At 35.9% G+C, this 15,022-nt stretch overlaps 1 protein-coding gene across 5 annotated transcripts in view; it reads left to right on the forward strand.

The window, feature by feature from the left end:
- HERC2 (HECT and RLD domain containing E3 ubiquitin protein ligase 2) overlaps positions 1-15,022 on the forward strand; it is a 110,950-nt gene that overhangs the window by 44,373 nt on the left and 51,555 nt on the right. For 3 of the 5 annotated variants that reach the window (XM_021412211.1, XM_021412244.1, XM_021412235.1), the window contains exons 22-45: positions 9-164; positions 460-645; positions 1,682-1,852; positions 1,959-2,062; positions 2,172-2,322; positions 2,904-3,118; positions 4,013-4,145; positions 4,255-4,382; positions 4,502-4,697; positions 5,256-5,392; positions 6,034-6,207; positions 6,287-6,423; positions 6,522-6,673; positions 7,081-7,278; positions 7,878-8,065; positions 8,535-8,727; positions 9,400-9,582; positions 10,339-10,523; positions 10,921-11,068; positions 11,161-11,357; positions 11,594-11,824; positions 12,421-12,556; positions 13,104-13,247; positions 14,685-14,827. In XM_021412211.1, coding sequence (XP_021267886.1) covers positions 9-164; positions 460-645; positions 1,682-1,852; positions 1,959-2,062; positions 2,172-2,322; positions 2,904-3,118; positions 4,013-4,145; positions 4,255-4,382; positions 4,502-4,697; positions 5,256-5,392; positions 6,034-6,207; positions 6,287-6,423; positions 6,522-6,673; positions 7,081-7,278; positions 7,878-8,065; positions 8,535-8,727; positions 9,400-9,582; positions 10,339-10,523; positions 10,921-11,068; positions 11,161-11,357; positions 11,594-11,824; positions 12,421-12,556; positions 13,104-13,247; positions 14,685-14,827 — 3,986 coding nt within the window. The remainder of the gene's footprint in view (positions 1-8; positions 165-459; positions 646-1,681; positions 1,853-1,958; positions 2,063-2,171; positions 2,323-2,903; positions 3,119-4,012; positions 4,146-4,254; positions 4,383-4,501; positions 4,698-5,255; positions 5,393-6,033; positions 6,208-6,286; positions 6,424-6,521; positions 6,674-7,080; positions 7,279-7,877; positions 8,066-8,534; positions 8,728-9,399; positions 9,583-10,338; positions 10,524-10,920; positions 11,069-11,160; positions 11,358-11,593; positions 11,825-12,420; positions 12,557-13,103; positions 13,248-14,684; positions 14,828-15,022) is intronic. The other 2 variants (XM_021412227.1, XM_021412219.1) reach the window with 2 other exon arrangements.

Consider the following 15,022-nt stretch of genomic DNA (forward strand, 5'->3'; position numbering starts at 1 on the left):
TTATGCAGGTCCTGACCAATTAGGCGTTGGCTCTTTACTGAAGAAATACACTGCTCTTTTGTGCACGCATATCAGCGATATACTTCCTGTGGCAGCCAGCATTGCTTCTACTAGTCATAGGCATTTTGCAGAAGTATCCTATGTTGTGGATGGAGATTTAACAGGTAGGTTGTTATTAGCTGTCCCCCCTTCCCTCTCACAAGATAATAAAATTATGTTGTAAATGTTCTTGGAAGTATTAAATGTGTTAAAAATAAATAGAAATAAAAAAAAAGGAATCTGATTAATATTTAGACTGGTAAGAGAAAAGGAGAGCAAATTTGATGTTGGGGAGAAAAGACCGTTGTACTAAAGCAGCAATAGAAAGTAGAATGTGTTACCTGGTGATGTACTTTCATGATGCTACAAATCCAAGTCTTTAATTAAATCTGAATGTTGGCTGTGTTTTCCATACTTTAGGCATTCTTCTTCCAGAATTGGTAGTATCTATAGTGCTACTCCTCAGTAAAAATGCTGGATTAATGCAGGAAGCTGGTGCTATCCCTCTGTTGGCTGGTTTGCTAGAACATCTAGACAGATTTAACCATTTAGCCCCTGGGAAGGAAAGAGATGACAATGAGGATTTAGCATGGCCAGGAATAATGGGTATGTACAAATACTCTCTGGACTGTTTCTGTTTTCATTAAGTAGCTGTGTGAATCAGTGACTATTCATGAACAACTCTTGGGAAGGGAATTCTGCTTTACAGTACAAATTTTTATTAACCAATTAATTCAGCAGTATTTCTGCCTGTAAACTCTTAGTATATTTAGGCATAGGATTAAGCAGGTTGAATGCAGCTTTTCAGAGAAATTGTTCACAGCATTTTGCATAATTTGCAACATCCCACTTCATTTTTGCATTTTGAGCATTAAAAGTTGAAATGAAGACACAAGTAGTACTTCTGTACGTTTTGTTATTAATTCTGTCATAATTTAATAATGTAGACTGGGGTGAAAAGAAGCAGAAAATATGCTCTTTACCTGTGGAGGGAGGGATGAAACATAGTTGGCACAACCAAAGAGAGGACAGTAGTAAGTTGAGGAGAGCAAAAGCTATGCTAAAATTCTGTTAGTGGTATAATAGAACAAACTGAGATAGAGGTGCATGTGTGCAAACAGTACTATGATATTTTCTTCCTGGATGAAATTACCTTTAGTCTGAAATAGAGTTCACTGATACATAGATTGAAAGAGTTTTAACATGTGTATGTAACTTTGTCTTTTTATTTTAAAAAAAATGTGGCTTTAGACTGAAACTAATGCATATACAATGTCTTGCAGGTAAGCATGTACTAAACTGAAGTAATTCTCAGAAAAATCAAATAGAGCAGTAGTTTGTCAGAAAAGTGGTTGTACTGCTCTGTCGCCAAATAGAAACAGCTGTGTAGTTGCGCAATGCATGATCTGTCTCAGTTTGACGCTGGACATTACTGCATAAAATAGGGCATAGACACAATTTAATCACATACTATACATACAGGAACACGTTAATAGTTATTTTGACTTTTGAGCGTGTCAAAAGACAAGCAATCTTTGAGTAGAAGTAAAGAGTTTAGGATTGAATGACTACTAAAAAGATGTTGAGAAAAGCTTTTCTGTGTTTCTGTTGATAAATTCTCTGTTCTGTTTTATACCTGTAGGTTCATTTTTTACTGGCCAGAGCTGCAGAAATAATGAGGAGGTAACACTTATACGTAAAGCTGATCTAGAGAACCACAACAAAGATGGAGGATTTTGGACAGTAATCGATGGGAAAGTATATGATATAAAGGACTTTCAAACCCAGTCTTTAACTGGCAATAGTATACTTGGTGAGAATCAGCATCTGAATTCAAGGCACAAATTACTTCTGCTTCAAAACTAGATCGCATAAACAGACTTTTAGATATTATACTCACTACTTCATTCTCTCATTAGCTCAGTTTGCAGGTGAGGACCCAGTTGTTGCTTTGGAAGCTGCTTTGCAGTTTGAGGACACACGAGAGTCAATGCATGCCTTCTGTGTTGGCCAGTATATGGAGGTAAAAATGTTATAATAGATGTAGAGTTCCTAAAGTAGAGTATTACTTGACTTTCAGTATCCTTGTTGGAACTCTGTACTAGCTTTCAACTCATCTTTCTTTTAACCAGCCTGACCAGGAAGTGATTTCAACACCAGATCTCAGTACCTTATCATCACCTTTAATAGACACAGAAAGAAATTTGGGTCTTCTCCTTGGACTACATGCGTCTTACTTAGCAATGAGTACACCACTTTCTCCTCTGGAAGTTGAATGTGCTAGTAAGCAAAACTTTATTTTGATTTGTTAAAGCATGCAAAAAAAAAAAAAAAAAAGCCAAATTAACAGATTGTCTTGAGTTCTTCAGAGAGCAGCAAAATCAAAGTTCTTTATTCTTTGCATTAATTACTACTATGCTCATCAAGGTCCAAGCATTTAGCAAGATTTAGATAAGAATTACATGATAATTTTGAACAATTAAACATCAAGAATTTAGTAATATGCAAAAGACAGAATTTTGGATGAGAAAGCCGTATAACTGCTAGCTGTATAGTAAAGTTCACTCACTATAGAGTGCTGAAGCATCTCATGTTGGATTATATCGTGTTGAATACCTTAATTTGGTATGTATTCTTCCATATTAATCACAGAAAAATAGCTAAGGCCATATTGTCTCTAAACAGGTGATGGCAGCTTTGTTACTTGATTGTCTCTTAGCTGTAGAATCCTATTTTAGTCTGAAAAAGCTTCTGCAAATAGAAGAGCTGCTAAACCTTTCATATTGAGCCGTGTATGCTTTCATTTCCAGGATTTATTGAGTCTTGATAGTTAAGAATTTACATTTACATTTTTTTAATTTTAGAATGGTTGAAGTCATCTATCTTTTCTGGAGGCTTGCAAACTAGTCAGATTCATTACAGTTACAATGAGGAAAAGGATGAAGACCACTGCAGTTCACCTGGGAACACAACCCCAAACAAATCAAAACTGTATTCACATCGATTAACTCTGAGCGACCATTCTCAGCCCTTTCTCCAAGCTATTGCAGATAATAATATTCAGGATCATACTGTGAAGGTAAGCCGTTGTTGGTAAAGTGGTGCTGAAGGCTGACAGCAGTGTCATGAAGCATTCTTGTTGATGAAAGTTCTCAGAAAAGTTATAGCAGACAATAGAAGTTGTTACTTCAGAATTACTTCCCGTGAAAGGAATGACTGAATACAAGTAATGGGTAAAATTTGCTTTTGTCCACTTAATATTCTAGCAGTACCAATTTTTCTTCTGATTTTTTGAGTGGAAGAACTGAAAATCATAAACGTATTCTTATGGGGAAAAAAATAGTACATTACTTGTGATGTCAGGCTTTAGTATTATCGAAAGATAATGATCACCACCTTTTGAACTAAGATATGTTTCTCTTATTCAAAGTGCGAATGCATTTTGGATGTTAAGTGTATGTATACCTTAGTTTTAAGTCCCTCTGCACTTGGGGCCTTAGGTGCTACCTAGTAGGAATTATGGATATTAAGACAAAGATTTGTAAAAATCACTCTTCTGTAACACCTTCAGAATTTCTAACTTTTTTATTTCAGCTTCTTTACCAAAAAAAAAAACCAAAGAAACCACAACACAAAGTCCTTGGAGAGGACAGGATAACAATAACAGTGACTCAGGAAAAGGCAATTAAAAATTGCATTGAGTGTCCTGACTATCTCAAGAAGAGGTGAAATCAAAGATAAACCAGTGTTATTGTAGTCATGCTGGTCTTCATACAAGAAGAAAGATACTGGGTATACTTTGTAGTATTGGGTTGTAATTATTGTTTATTAAATAGTACAAATTATGTGGTATTCTGACTTTTGTGTGTTAGTTCAGGCTGTGGAAGTTATTTAAATGCTGGCTGGAGTATTTTGGATCCTTTCATTATACTTAAAACCAAAGTTAAATAGTGGCTTTTGTGTGTTTTTGTAGGACTTCTTATGTCAAATAGAGAGGTACTGTAAACAGTGTCACTTAACTACACCAATCACTTTCCCTCCTGAGCATCCTGTGGAAGAAGTAGGACGTTTGTTACTGTGTTGCCTTTTGAAACATGAAGATTTGGGTAGGTAGACTTGTGTCAAAGCTGTTCCAGGCTACAGTTTAGACCAGTTGAAATTCTATTGTTGTTCATTTTGGAAATGCGTATTCAGAAATTGTCTTTTCCCATTAAGGTCATGTGGCATTGTCTCTCGTTCATCCTGGTACCCTTGGAGTTGACCAGGTGAAACACAAAACCTTACCAAAATCTGTAGTGGATGTGTGTCGTGTTGTCTACCAAGCAAAATGCTCACTGATTAAGGTAAGCCACTTACTGACTGAAGTTTAGATTATTTTTCATTAAGTGGTTTTATTAAGAGGTTACTTACACTTTTTAAAATTGTTATTAAATAGTAATTAATCTTTCAATGATTTTTACAGACCCACCAAGAACAAGGGCGTTCTTACAAGGAAGTTTGTGCTCCCGTCATTGAACGTTTACGATTCTTATTCAACGAGCTACGTCCTGCAGTGTGCAATGATCTCTCCATAATGTCTAAGTTTAAACTTCTGAGTTCTTTGCCCCGATGGCGGAGGGTAGTTCAGAAAATAATTAGAGAAAAGAGAAAAAAAAGAGGTAAGGCAATGTTAATACTGCCTTTCCTTTGAAATAGTAAAAATCAAGCTCATTCCAAAGTTCGCTGTTCTTTTTGAGAATTGCTTTCTGCTGCATTTTCATGATGTCAAAATCAATGGTTACATGCTTAGAGGAAAATCAGGCAGAAGAGAGAAAGTTTAAGTGAGGCATGCTTCTTTTCATTCCCACATGTTAAAAGTGATCCATCACCATCGGTCCTTCTGAATTGGTTTTAGTACAGTTCAACTAGAAGTGGTATCTTATTTAAAAATTATGTTGTATTAAAGCAATGTAGTCAGAGAACTGTTCAACTTGAAGTCAATTAATGTGAAGAAAAAACACTTAGGTGCTTACTAATTGGTCTTAATAGATATAAGCTTACCGCTGTTATTTCCAAATCTAATTTTATAATAGATCTAGAATTCACCTAGAATACACTTCCAGTTTATCACAGGCAGATTTTGTACTTTCTATTTTCTCAGTTGATCACATAAACCTAAAAATATGACACTACAAATACTATCAGGTTGCAAAAATGAGTATCCTTTTTATTTTTAGTGCCAAAAAAATCGGAATCTGCTGATGTGGAAGAATCCAAAATTGGAAATGAAGAGAGTGATTTAGAAGAATCCTGTGTTGTTCCTCACAGTCCTGTACCTATAGATAAAAGGCCCATGCCAATCAAATCACCCAAGGTAGGGTATCAGATTTTAAATCAACCTTGTAAATGAGAGTAACGAGATGAAAAAATTTTAGCTGAAGTGGTGATTGCTATGGATTGACATGCAATATTTTGATAATGATATTTGGGATATGTAACTAAGTATGGCACATTGTTTCAGTGAAACTTGGAATAATTCTTAACAATAAGCTCGGGTACTGCATAGATATTTAGAATATGTAAATAGAATATGTTTAGAAGTGTTCAAATAAAGCTTCATGTCATTATTGCTCAGGAAGGTGGTGGAGTCACCGTCCATGGAGATGTTTGAGAAAGGGGTAGATGTACTACTTAGGGGCATGGTTTAGTGGGTGATATTGGTGGTAGGTGGATGGTTGGACTAGATGATCTTAGAGGTCATTTTCAACCTAAATGATGCTATGATAAAAGCAGTGATGAGTTGCTTTCTCTTTTCTGAGTAGTAATGAATTTGAATTTTATGTAGCATTTTTAAAGAAGATAGATAATGAGTTAGAAATAACTTTGTTTTTTTACTGGCTTTGAGGAATTTCTTTTTCTCCTCCTAGAATTTTAAATTTGGACATGATTTTATGTGAAATAAATTGTTTTCAGTAATTTAAAATTTGTTTAACATGTTACTTTCCTGTTTTACAGGATAAATGGCAGCCACTTTTGAGTACAGTTACAGGTGTCCACAAGTACAAATGGCTGAAACAAAACGTCCAAGGCTTGTATCCACAGTCTGCACTCCTTAACACAATTGTTGAATTTGCACTTAAAGAAGAGCCAGTAGATGTAGAAAAAATGAGAAAATGTTTATTAAAACAGGTAAAGTGGATGACCATGGGCATTAACGTACCAGCAATTTACAGAAGTACGATTTTTTTTTTCCTTTTCCCTTTTGCAGCTGGAAAGAGCAGAAGTTCGTCTGGAGGGAATAGATACTATTCTCAAATTGGCAGCAAAAAATTTTTTGCTTCCATCTGTGCAGTATGCTATGTTCTGTGGATGGCAGAGGCTTATTCCAGAAGGAGCCAATATAGGGTAAACCTTTTTTTGTTTGTTTTGTTAAATTTTGCTTTCACAATTCAATGAGGGGAAGGAATACTTACTTCTTTCGTTGTTGTTTTTCTTATGTGAAGGGAACCTCTTACCGACTGCTTGAAGGATGTTGATCTGATTCCACCTTTTAACAGAATGCTCCTAGAAGTAACTTTTGGAAAATTGTATGCATGGGCTGTTCAGAATGTCCGAAACATCTTGCTAGATGCTACTGCAAAATTTAAAGAGCTAGGTGAATCTCTTTTTGTTGTTGCCGTTGACTGGATATAAAACTGTTTCAAAAAATGTAATTATGTCAGTTTAAAGTTCTCAGTAATTAGAACTCTGAAATTAACTCCCTTGCTTTGTGCTGAGAAATATTATGATTTCTGTCTGTGTGTTGTCTGTCCTCCACCCAACCCCAAATCGCTTTTCTGTATTTATGGGAATGTTGCTTGTTTTCTAGCAACAGGTGATTGATTACTCATTAGTGATATTTTACCATTAAAATCTAAATTATTGTTTAAAAATTTCTTTGAAAGTTCAGCTTGTAAGTTCATAAAGCCATGTGTGGAATCAAGACATACTTTAAGCCACCAAGCAAATACATTTATCTGTTTTACTGAAGCTTCCAAATGTCAACTTACTTTGTTTTTTGAGAATTAGGTGTACAACCTGTTCCTCTGCAAACGATTACTAATGAGAATCCAGCAGGACCAAGTCTTGGAACTATTCCACAAGCACGTTTCCTGCTGGTCATGCTCAACATGTTGACACTGCAGCATGGTGCTAATACCTTGAGTCTTCTTCTTAACTCTGGCATGCTAGCACTGACACAAACAACGCTGCGGCTGATAGGTATGAGATCTTCTTGTTTCTGGGTGTTTGGAAGAAATCGTGTTTACATGTTTGTCTGTCCAAACTACAGAATTTACTACTTAAAGATAGTACTTGGAACTATTCACCTTTATCCCTGTTGCAAAAAAACTGCTGTGTAAATGTGAGTTAACTAGAATTTGGGAACAATAGCGTAGCTTTTATGGAAACATTAAAAACAGCATACACTCAGTTTCATCTGTTCTGCCTATTCCCAGTCTGTACATTTAAGTAGGAAGCTTTCTATATTAGATATGTTGACTTGTGTCTTTTTTTCTGACATGACTCAGGTCCTTCTTTACTTGGTTTCCTTAGACAGTAGGAAATACCTGTTTCTGTACTTAACTGGATTTTTCACACAAAGTTTTTTCCAAAAAGTTTCTGTTAGTTAAACCACTTACTTATCAGTTTATAATATTACCTATTCCTCAGAATTAAGTATTTAGAGCCCCTTGCATTCAAAATCATTATATCCCCATATTTCTAAAATCTATTACTACTTTCATATCACAAACCTTATTCACTGCACAATTGAAGTGTGACAAAGGTCATTATATAAATTTGGAACTTTTTTTTTTTAGGACCTAGTTCTGACAACATTGAAGAAGATATGATTGCCTCTTCTCATGGAGCTTCTGCCACAGTCCTAGAAGAGTCGAGAAAGGAGACTACACCAGTTCAGCTCCCTGTTTCTGGACCAGAGCTGGCAGCCATGATGAAAATTGGTACCAGAGTGGTGAGAGGGGTAGACTGGAAATGGGGTGATCAGGTACAACCTCTTCCATACAGATTTGGGTGTGTTAAAATATAAGGTCCATATGCTTTTAAACTTTATGTTCTAATGTTTTTAAATTTCAAAGTTTTGGAGACTTAACATGAAATAGATTATTTGTTTAATTTCATTTTTGGAGATGAAAAATTTTTTTATAGTGAGAAAGTTCTGACTCATGATTTGAAATGAAATAGGACCGCATGCTTACTACGTATCATCCAATTTGAACTAAGTGTGTGGCACTTACATTGTATGTTGTAAAATAGATTAAATCATGAATGTTGCTGCAGTTCACTGGGATAATTTCCCTAAGAGGTTCTGAAATGTTTTCCTACTGTATGCCAAGTTTTGAAATATTATTGAATGTTTACTGTGTAATCTTCAGGTTAGCAGCAAAAAAGAGCAATAGAATTTGATTATGAAATGATATTGTTGATGTATAACCTGAAGCGCTCTATTCTGTCAGGATGGGCCCCCTCCAGGTTTGGGTCGTGTAATTGGAGAACTGGGAGAAGATGGCTGGATTAGAGTGCAGTGGGACACTGGAAGTACAAATTCTTACAGAATGGGGAAGGAGGGAAAATACGATCTCAAACTAGCTGAGCCACCGCCAGCAGCTCAGCCCACAACAGAAGATTCAGACACTGAGGATGATTCTGGTAAGGAAAAACAAGCAAACCAAAAAAGCCAACCCAAAAGTCACTGAAAAAAACAAACAAACCAGGGTGGTGTTTTTTTTTTTTAATAAAACTGGAGGCAGGGCTTCAGTTGAATTCCAAAATTGACATGTTACAATATGAAAAAAGCTTCTCTTACAGGAGAAAATGTTGCATCTAATAAGAATAATTTAATAGGCCTAGATTTCTGACCAGAATCTTTCATAAAATGTCTTCACCATCAGAAAAGAGGATGGAAAAGTTAGTGTCATGTTTGCTGCATGTTCATGGGCCAAAGAAAACATGATTATCCAACTGAAATAGTTCGTTACTGATATAAGGAGGTATATGTTTGAACATATATTAAAGCCATTCTGAAGTGTGGGTTTTACATGGCCTAACTATATAGCCTCTTCAGACTTCTTGCCTGTTCTTGACAATGCATTTTGAATTTCTTCTAAGTAGTTTACTGCTGGAGCAAAAGTTGGAATTATTTGCACAAAATATCTGGTTTATATTTTGCCCTTGTAGTTGGAAATAAGGGCTCTTCTTCACATTAAGAAAATATTTGCTCTGAATTTCTCATATCTTACTTGTTTCAGAACATTTGGGGAAATAGATTAACGCGATACTATTGTATTTTATTTTTTTTTTGCCTTTTTTGTCTTCCTTCAGAAGGAGAACAAGTTGAAAGGAATCTTCATCCTACATCCATTATGTTGACAAGTACTGTGAACCTCTTGCAGACATTGTGTCTCTCTGCTGGTGTCCATGCTGAAGTCATGCAAAGTGATGCTACTAGGACTTTGTGCGGTCTGCTCCGTATGCTTGTGGAAAGTGGAACAATAGATAAATCAGGTACATTTTATAGACATAGTCTGAATCAGCAATGTCTCTGTTTTGTTATATTGCCTTATAAACTTTGTAAATCTTTTGGTGCTAGTTTTTAATCTTTTAAGGCTAAAAAATGTGGTTTTGGACCTTAAGGTCTTTAATTGTTAGCAGAAGTGACAGATGAGCTTTTATAGAACATAAGCAGGAGTAGCAGGAGACATGTATGAGATACTGAGAATTCAGATGTATGCATTTTGCTGAGATAATTAATTTAATAGCAGTCTTTCTCTTTTTGTGAGAACACTGTGACTGGATACATTGTATTTGTTTCCTAGTTTTGTGATTTCAAGAGGAATGGTGTTAAATTATTTCCTCAATTTGAGTAGTTGGTGGTGATAACTGTTTTAAAGACATATTAACTGTTTTTGAGGGCATGTTTGCCCCATCTTGAGTACTGTGTTCAGTTTTGGGCGCCTCAGTACTCAGGGATGTGATTTAGTGGTGGGTTGTTAGAGCAGTATGGTTAGGTTGCAGTTGGACTTGATGATCTTGAAGGTCTTTTTCCAACCTGAGCAATTCTATGATTCTGTGATAAAGGAAACTAGTTACAGGCTCTGAAATTGAAGTTAATAGTTATAAGAACAGTTTTACATATTCTGTGTTATAATTTGTCAAAAAACCCACAAAAGAAACAAAGCCAAAATCCAACCCTGCAGTATACACAGAATTACATAGCTGATGGAGAAGTCAACTGTTACATACGTATCTTTCTGTTTTTAGCTTCCTTGCCAAATAAGTTGGTTTATAAAGAACAGCACAGGAGCTGGTGCACGTTGGGTTTCATTCGAAGTATAGCACTCATGCCTCAGATGTGCAGCACTCTTAGTACATCTCAGTGGATAACTTTGCTAATGAAAATTGTTGAAGGGCATGAATCTTTCACTGCTGCTTCACTACAAAGACAGGTAACATGTGCATTTCAAAATGACTTTGAGTTGTCTTTAAAAAATGAAAACAAAAAATGAAAACAAACCAAACAAGGTAGGAAACGTCCTTATGTGTTTTAGTCTTAAGTCACTCATGTTTTTCCCACTGTTTGTTTTTCTAATGTCCTAAATATTGCAGAGTTATTGAATTCACTTAAAGCGTGACCAAAAAAACATGTTTTAACATATTCCTTAGCAAACCAAACAGAAACCACAGAGCTACTGATTTTCTGTAGCCAGAAAGAAATCAGCATGATATAAAATACTACAGAGGAAGGTTAATTTGTTAAATATTCTTCTTCTGTACCTAATGCTTGAGAATTTCCATAATGTTTGGTGACTAACTGGAATAATGCTAATTTTGTTCTCTTTTTAGATTCTTGCTGTGCATTTATTGAAAGCAGTACTTCCATCCTGGGATAAAAATGAAAGGTCAAGAGACATGAAATTTCTTGTGGAAAAACTGTTTGGTTTTTTAGGCAGCCTGCTTAGTACTTGTTCTTCGGATATCCCACTACTCAGAGGTAGAGGAATTTTTCCCCAATGGCATATTTTTATGTATGGAAAATTTGTGTGTTAAACTGATAACAGTTGTCTGATTGCTTTTTCTTTTCAGAATCTACTCTGAGAAGGAGAAAGGCCAGACCCCAAGCATCTCTAACTGCAACTCACAGTAGTACTTTAGCAGAAGAGATAGTGGCACTGCTGAGGACACTCCATTCGCTAGGCCAGTGGAATGGACTCATAAACAAGTACATCAACTCTCAGCTAACCTCCATCACCCACATCTTTGCAGGAAAACAGTCAGAAGGGGTAGTTTCCACGTTTTAAAATAAGCTCATTTTTATAGCAATATTTATTTTGAAATGATAAATATTAAATGTAAACAATATTAAGCTTAATTTTGAAACCATTTTTTGTACTTATAAATGTATATGCTTGCGTTGTAATTTTTAAATTGAAGTATGTATAATTAATTTTTTTTTTATTTTAAAGCAGATCAAAGTGTATGTTTTCTCCCTACAGTTAATTTCGTTGTTCTTTGTTAGGCTGTTTTGGATGACTACTTTCCTGACACTGAGAATCCAGAGGTGGGAGGCTTAATGGCAGTGCTAGCTGTGATTGGTGGCATTGACAGTCGCTTGAGACTGGGTGGTCAGGTGGTCCATGATGAATTTGGAGAAGGCACAGTGACGCGCATCACTCCAAAAGGGAAGATCACTGTACAGTTCTATGACATGAGAACATGCAGAGTGTGCCCTTTGAATCAACTAAAACCAGTAAGTTTGTTTTATTGAGACTTGAATACAGGAAAGGGTATGTTTTTGTGAAATTAAAGACGCTGTTATGGTGCAAAGAAAATATTCTTCACTGAGTAAATACTTTGACGTTCAAGACCTGCAGTGCTCTGAATGTTAGCCTAAGATCATTTGTTAGGGAGGTGAGGAAAAGGGATTTAAGCTGAAGTCCTGGACTTGAGGTAAAATCCCAAGTCCTGACAATATGTTATATAGCTCTTCTGTGAGAAAAGCTTATTTATTTGTCTTTATTTGCTAACTAATGTAGAAACTCTTATGTGTTTACACTTGAATCTTAATCTCAAGTTTGTTAATATGGATGTAGTGAATGCGCAACCAAAGTAAGTGTATAGTCAACTTCAGGGACTGCAGTTCTTGCTTGTCCTGACTGTGTTTCCAATACAAGCCTAGGAGTTTGGTAGGGAATATAAATCCTCTCCAGTTCTTCCTGGTGAAGAACAGTAAGACAGATGCTACTTCTTCCTTTTCCTTAGTTAATAACAATTCAAACTTGTGAATGATTTTGTAAAATACTTACTAGTTCTTTGTTTTTGTCTGGTTCTTCCCCTGCTGTCCAGCTTCCAGTTGTGGCTTTTAACGTAAACAACTTGCCTTTCACTGAACCCATGCTATCCATTTGGGCTCAGCTAGTAAATCTGGCTGGAAGTAAAATAGAAAAACACAGAATGAAGTCTCCCAATCAAGGTCTGTCAGGTACAGTTATTTTTGTTATTGATGTTTTAAAGGGCTAGATATTCTCTGGGGAAAATACTGGTAACAGCTAACATATGTAAGAAAAAGGATTTTCTGGATCTTTACCTTGTTTCCTAGTCAATGTTGAATAATATGTACTCAGGAGACAAATTTTGCTGGAAAGGAATTGTCCTTCACCGTGAGTGGAATACTGATTTTACTTTGAGGAAAAGTAAATGTGGTTTAGGTCTGGGCTTGCTGTGTTGAATTGTTATAAATACTGTATGTATATGGTATCTTAACTACCGTTACTGTACCATATGTGAGCTGCATGCTTGTCTGAAGTGTGAAAAACAGAAGAGTGGTATTTTTATCACAGGTCATAAAATGTATACAGACTTTTTATGTAGGTGCAGTTCAAACTAACATATATTTGATAGCATTTCATAAGCTTTCACAAAGAGTTAAGATGTGAACTGATTTTGTACACTGAGGTTGCATGAATATTGTCTTGCTTCTGTGATATAAAACATTCACAGCGCTAATGACTGCTTAATGTTTCTCATAGGTCAAGTGGATTTGGATCTACTGAGATGCCAGCAATTAAAGCTGTACATACTGAAAGCAGGCCGAGCTCTGCTCTCTCACCAGGATACATTAAGGCAGATCTTATCTCAGCCAGCTGTTCAGGAGAGTGCATTAAATCCTGGAGGTATTCTGAAGTGCAACCTGAGTGTGTCACTGTTTGTTTAGGAGTTAGAACATGTGGCTATAACCCTGGCTAATTGCAGGTGGAGGCTAGGAGTTAGGTTTGCCCTCTAAAGATTAAAAATTAAAGGTTAAAATTCAGGAATGCTTTATTAAAAGCTGGTTTTCAACACTTGCATGGTTCCAGTGATATGACAGCAGTTTGGTTTACTACTGTAAATGGATTGATACCATTAATCCATTATGATGATAAGAGTCACAGTGATTAGTCTACCACTTACTTAACTTGCTAAATCCTAATATAAATCTAAGTTTAACTCACAAACAAACGTAGTTGGAAAGGTTCTCTTGATCTTGAGAAGCACTGTTTAGTGGCATCCCTCCCCACAGGGAGATCATTGCTGTGCAGCCTTCTACTTCATCAGGGACAGCTCAAATTAAGCTTTTCCTGATATTGGGCTGTACCCTTCGATCACGATCATGACCGTGAGCACCCACCTGGTGTTCTGTTATTAAGGTGGGAGAGATCACATCGTGGCCTGCTGTAGTTCATAAGCCCGTGTAAGACTTCAGTGCAGTGCAGGAATTGAGCATATCTGTCACAAAAGTGCTTTAACTTTTAGCTTAACTTTTGAAGAATAAATGGGTCAAGTTTCTGAAACTGAAAGATTGGAGTTAGCAAAATTTGTAGGTCTTTTGTAATTACAGATGGGGATGGAATATTACTTCTACCATCATTTTTCTAGGAAGGAATAAAAACCTGCAACAATATTAAGTGCACGAAGCCTATAATTACTCTATTATTGTTCCAAATATTAAATCATCCTTTCATTGGAATTAAATGAGTGAGAATACTTTTCTATGCTATCCACAGCAAAGATCTAGGAAACATGTATGTTTATGCTAAGAAGAAAATAATATCAAATATAAAAGTTGGAGAATTGTAGAATTGTGAGCCAGTTGATACAAAAACGGTATATTCTTTTGAAGAAACAGTAAATACTTATTGGGATTGTTTCACACTAGGTCTAGTAGAGAGGGAACTGACTCAGTCCAGAAAGTAGATACCATAGTTTTTGGATCAGTTTGAGAAGGAGATTGATAGTTCTTTACAAAGTCTTTCATAGTGGACTTCTATATAATAAAGTTATTGTAACAAGGTCAGCTCTTAAATTACTTGTGCACTTCCACCATCTATTGAGCAGTTTCTGCTAGGCATGTTCTAGTGAATTTTTGTTAACTTAGTGTTTAGTATCTACAGATGTGTCATTTGCTTTTTGTACGGAAAGTGTGGTACACGTTTTAATCTTAAATGCATCTTTCTGATGTAGAACTGTGGAAGAAGTAATAATATGTTTCATCTGTTGATAGGCCCCCAAATAAGTCCCCTGATTGTCTTGTATTACATGTTTATTGGTTAAAATAATATTTCTGTTTCAAGAGGATGGAGCAATTGCCTCTCCCGACATAGGAGATATGTCTCCTGAAGGACCTCAGCCTCCCATGATTCTTTTACAACAACTTTTGACAGCTGCTACGCAACCATCACCTGTGAAAGCAATATTTGACAAACAAGAGCTTGAGGTAGAGTCTGTGTTTTCTGCTAATAAATGATTTAATAAATAACCCTTTCTAATTCACATTCCATTTGAAACTTGTTAAGCAATGGATTTAAAAAAAAAAACAAAAAGTGACACGTTACCCTATTGTTAAATAACCTTTAATTTCAGGCATGCACACACATCCTGTACTGCATATGCTTGTTTTTCTTGGACTGAT

The sequence above is a fragment of the Numida meleagris genome, chromosome 1 (assembly GCF_002078875.1).
Source record: "Numida meleagris isolate 19003 breed g44 Domestic line chromosome 1, NumMel1.0, whole genome shotgun sequence".
Classification (NCBI taxonomy): domain Eukaryota; kingdom Metazoa; phylum Chordata; class Aves; order Galliformes; family Numididae; genus Numida; species Numida meleagris.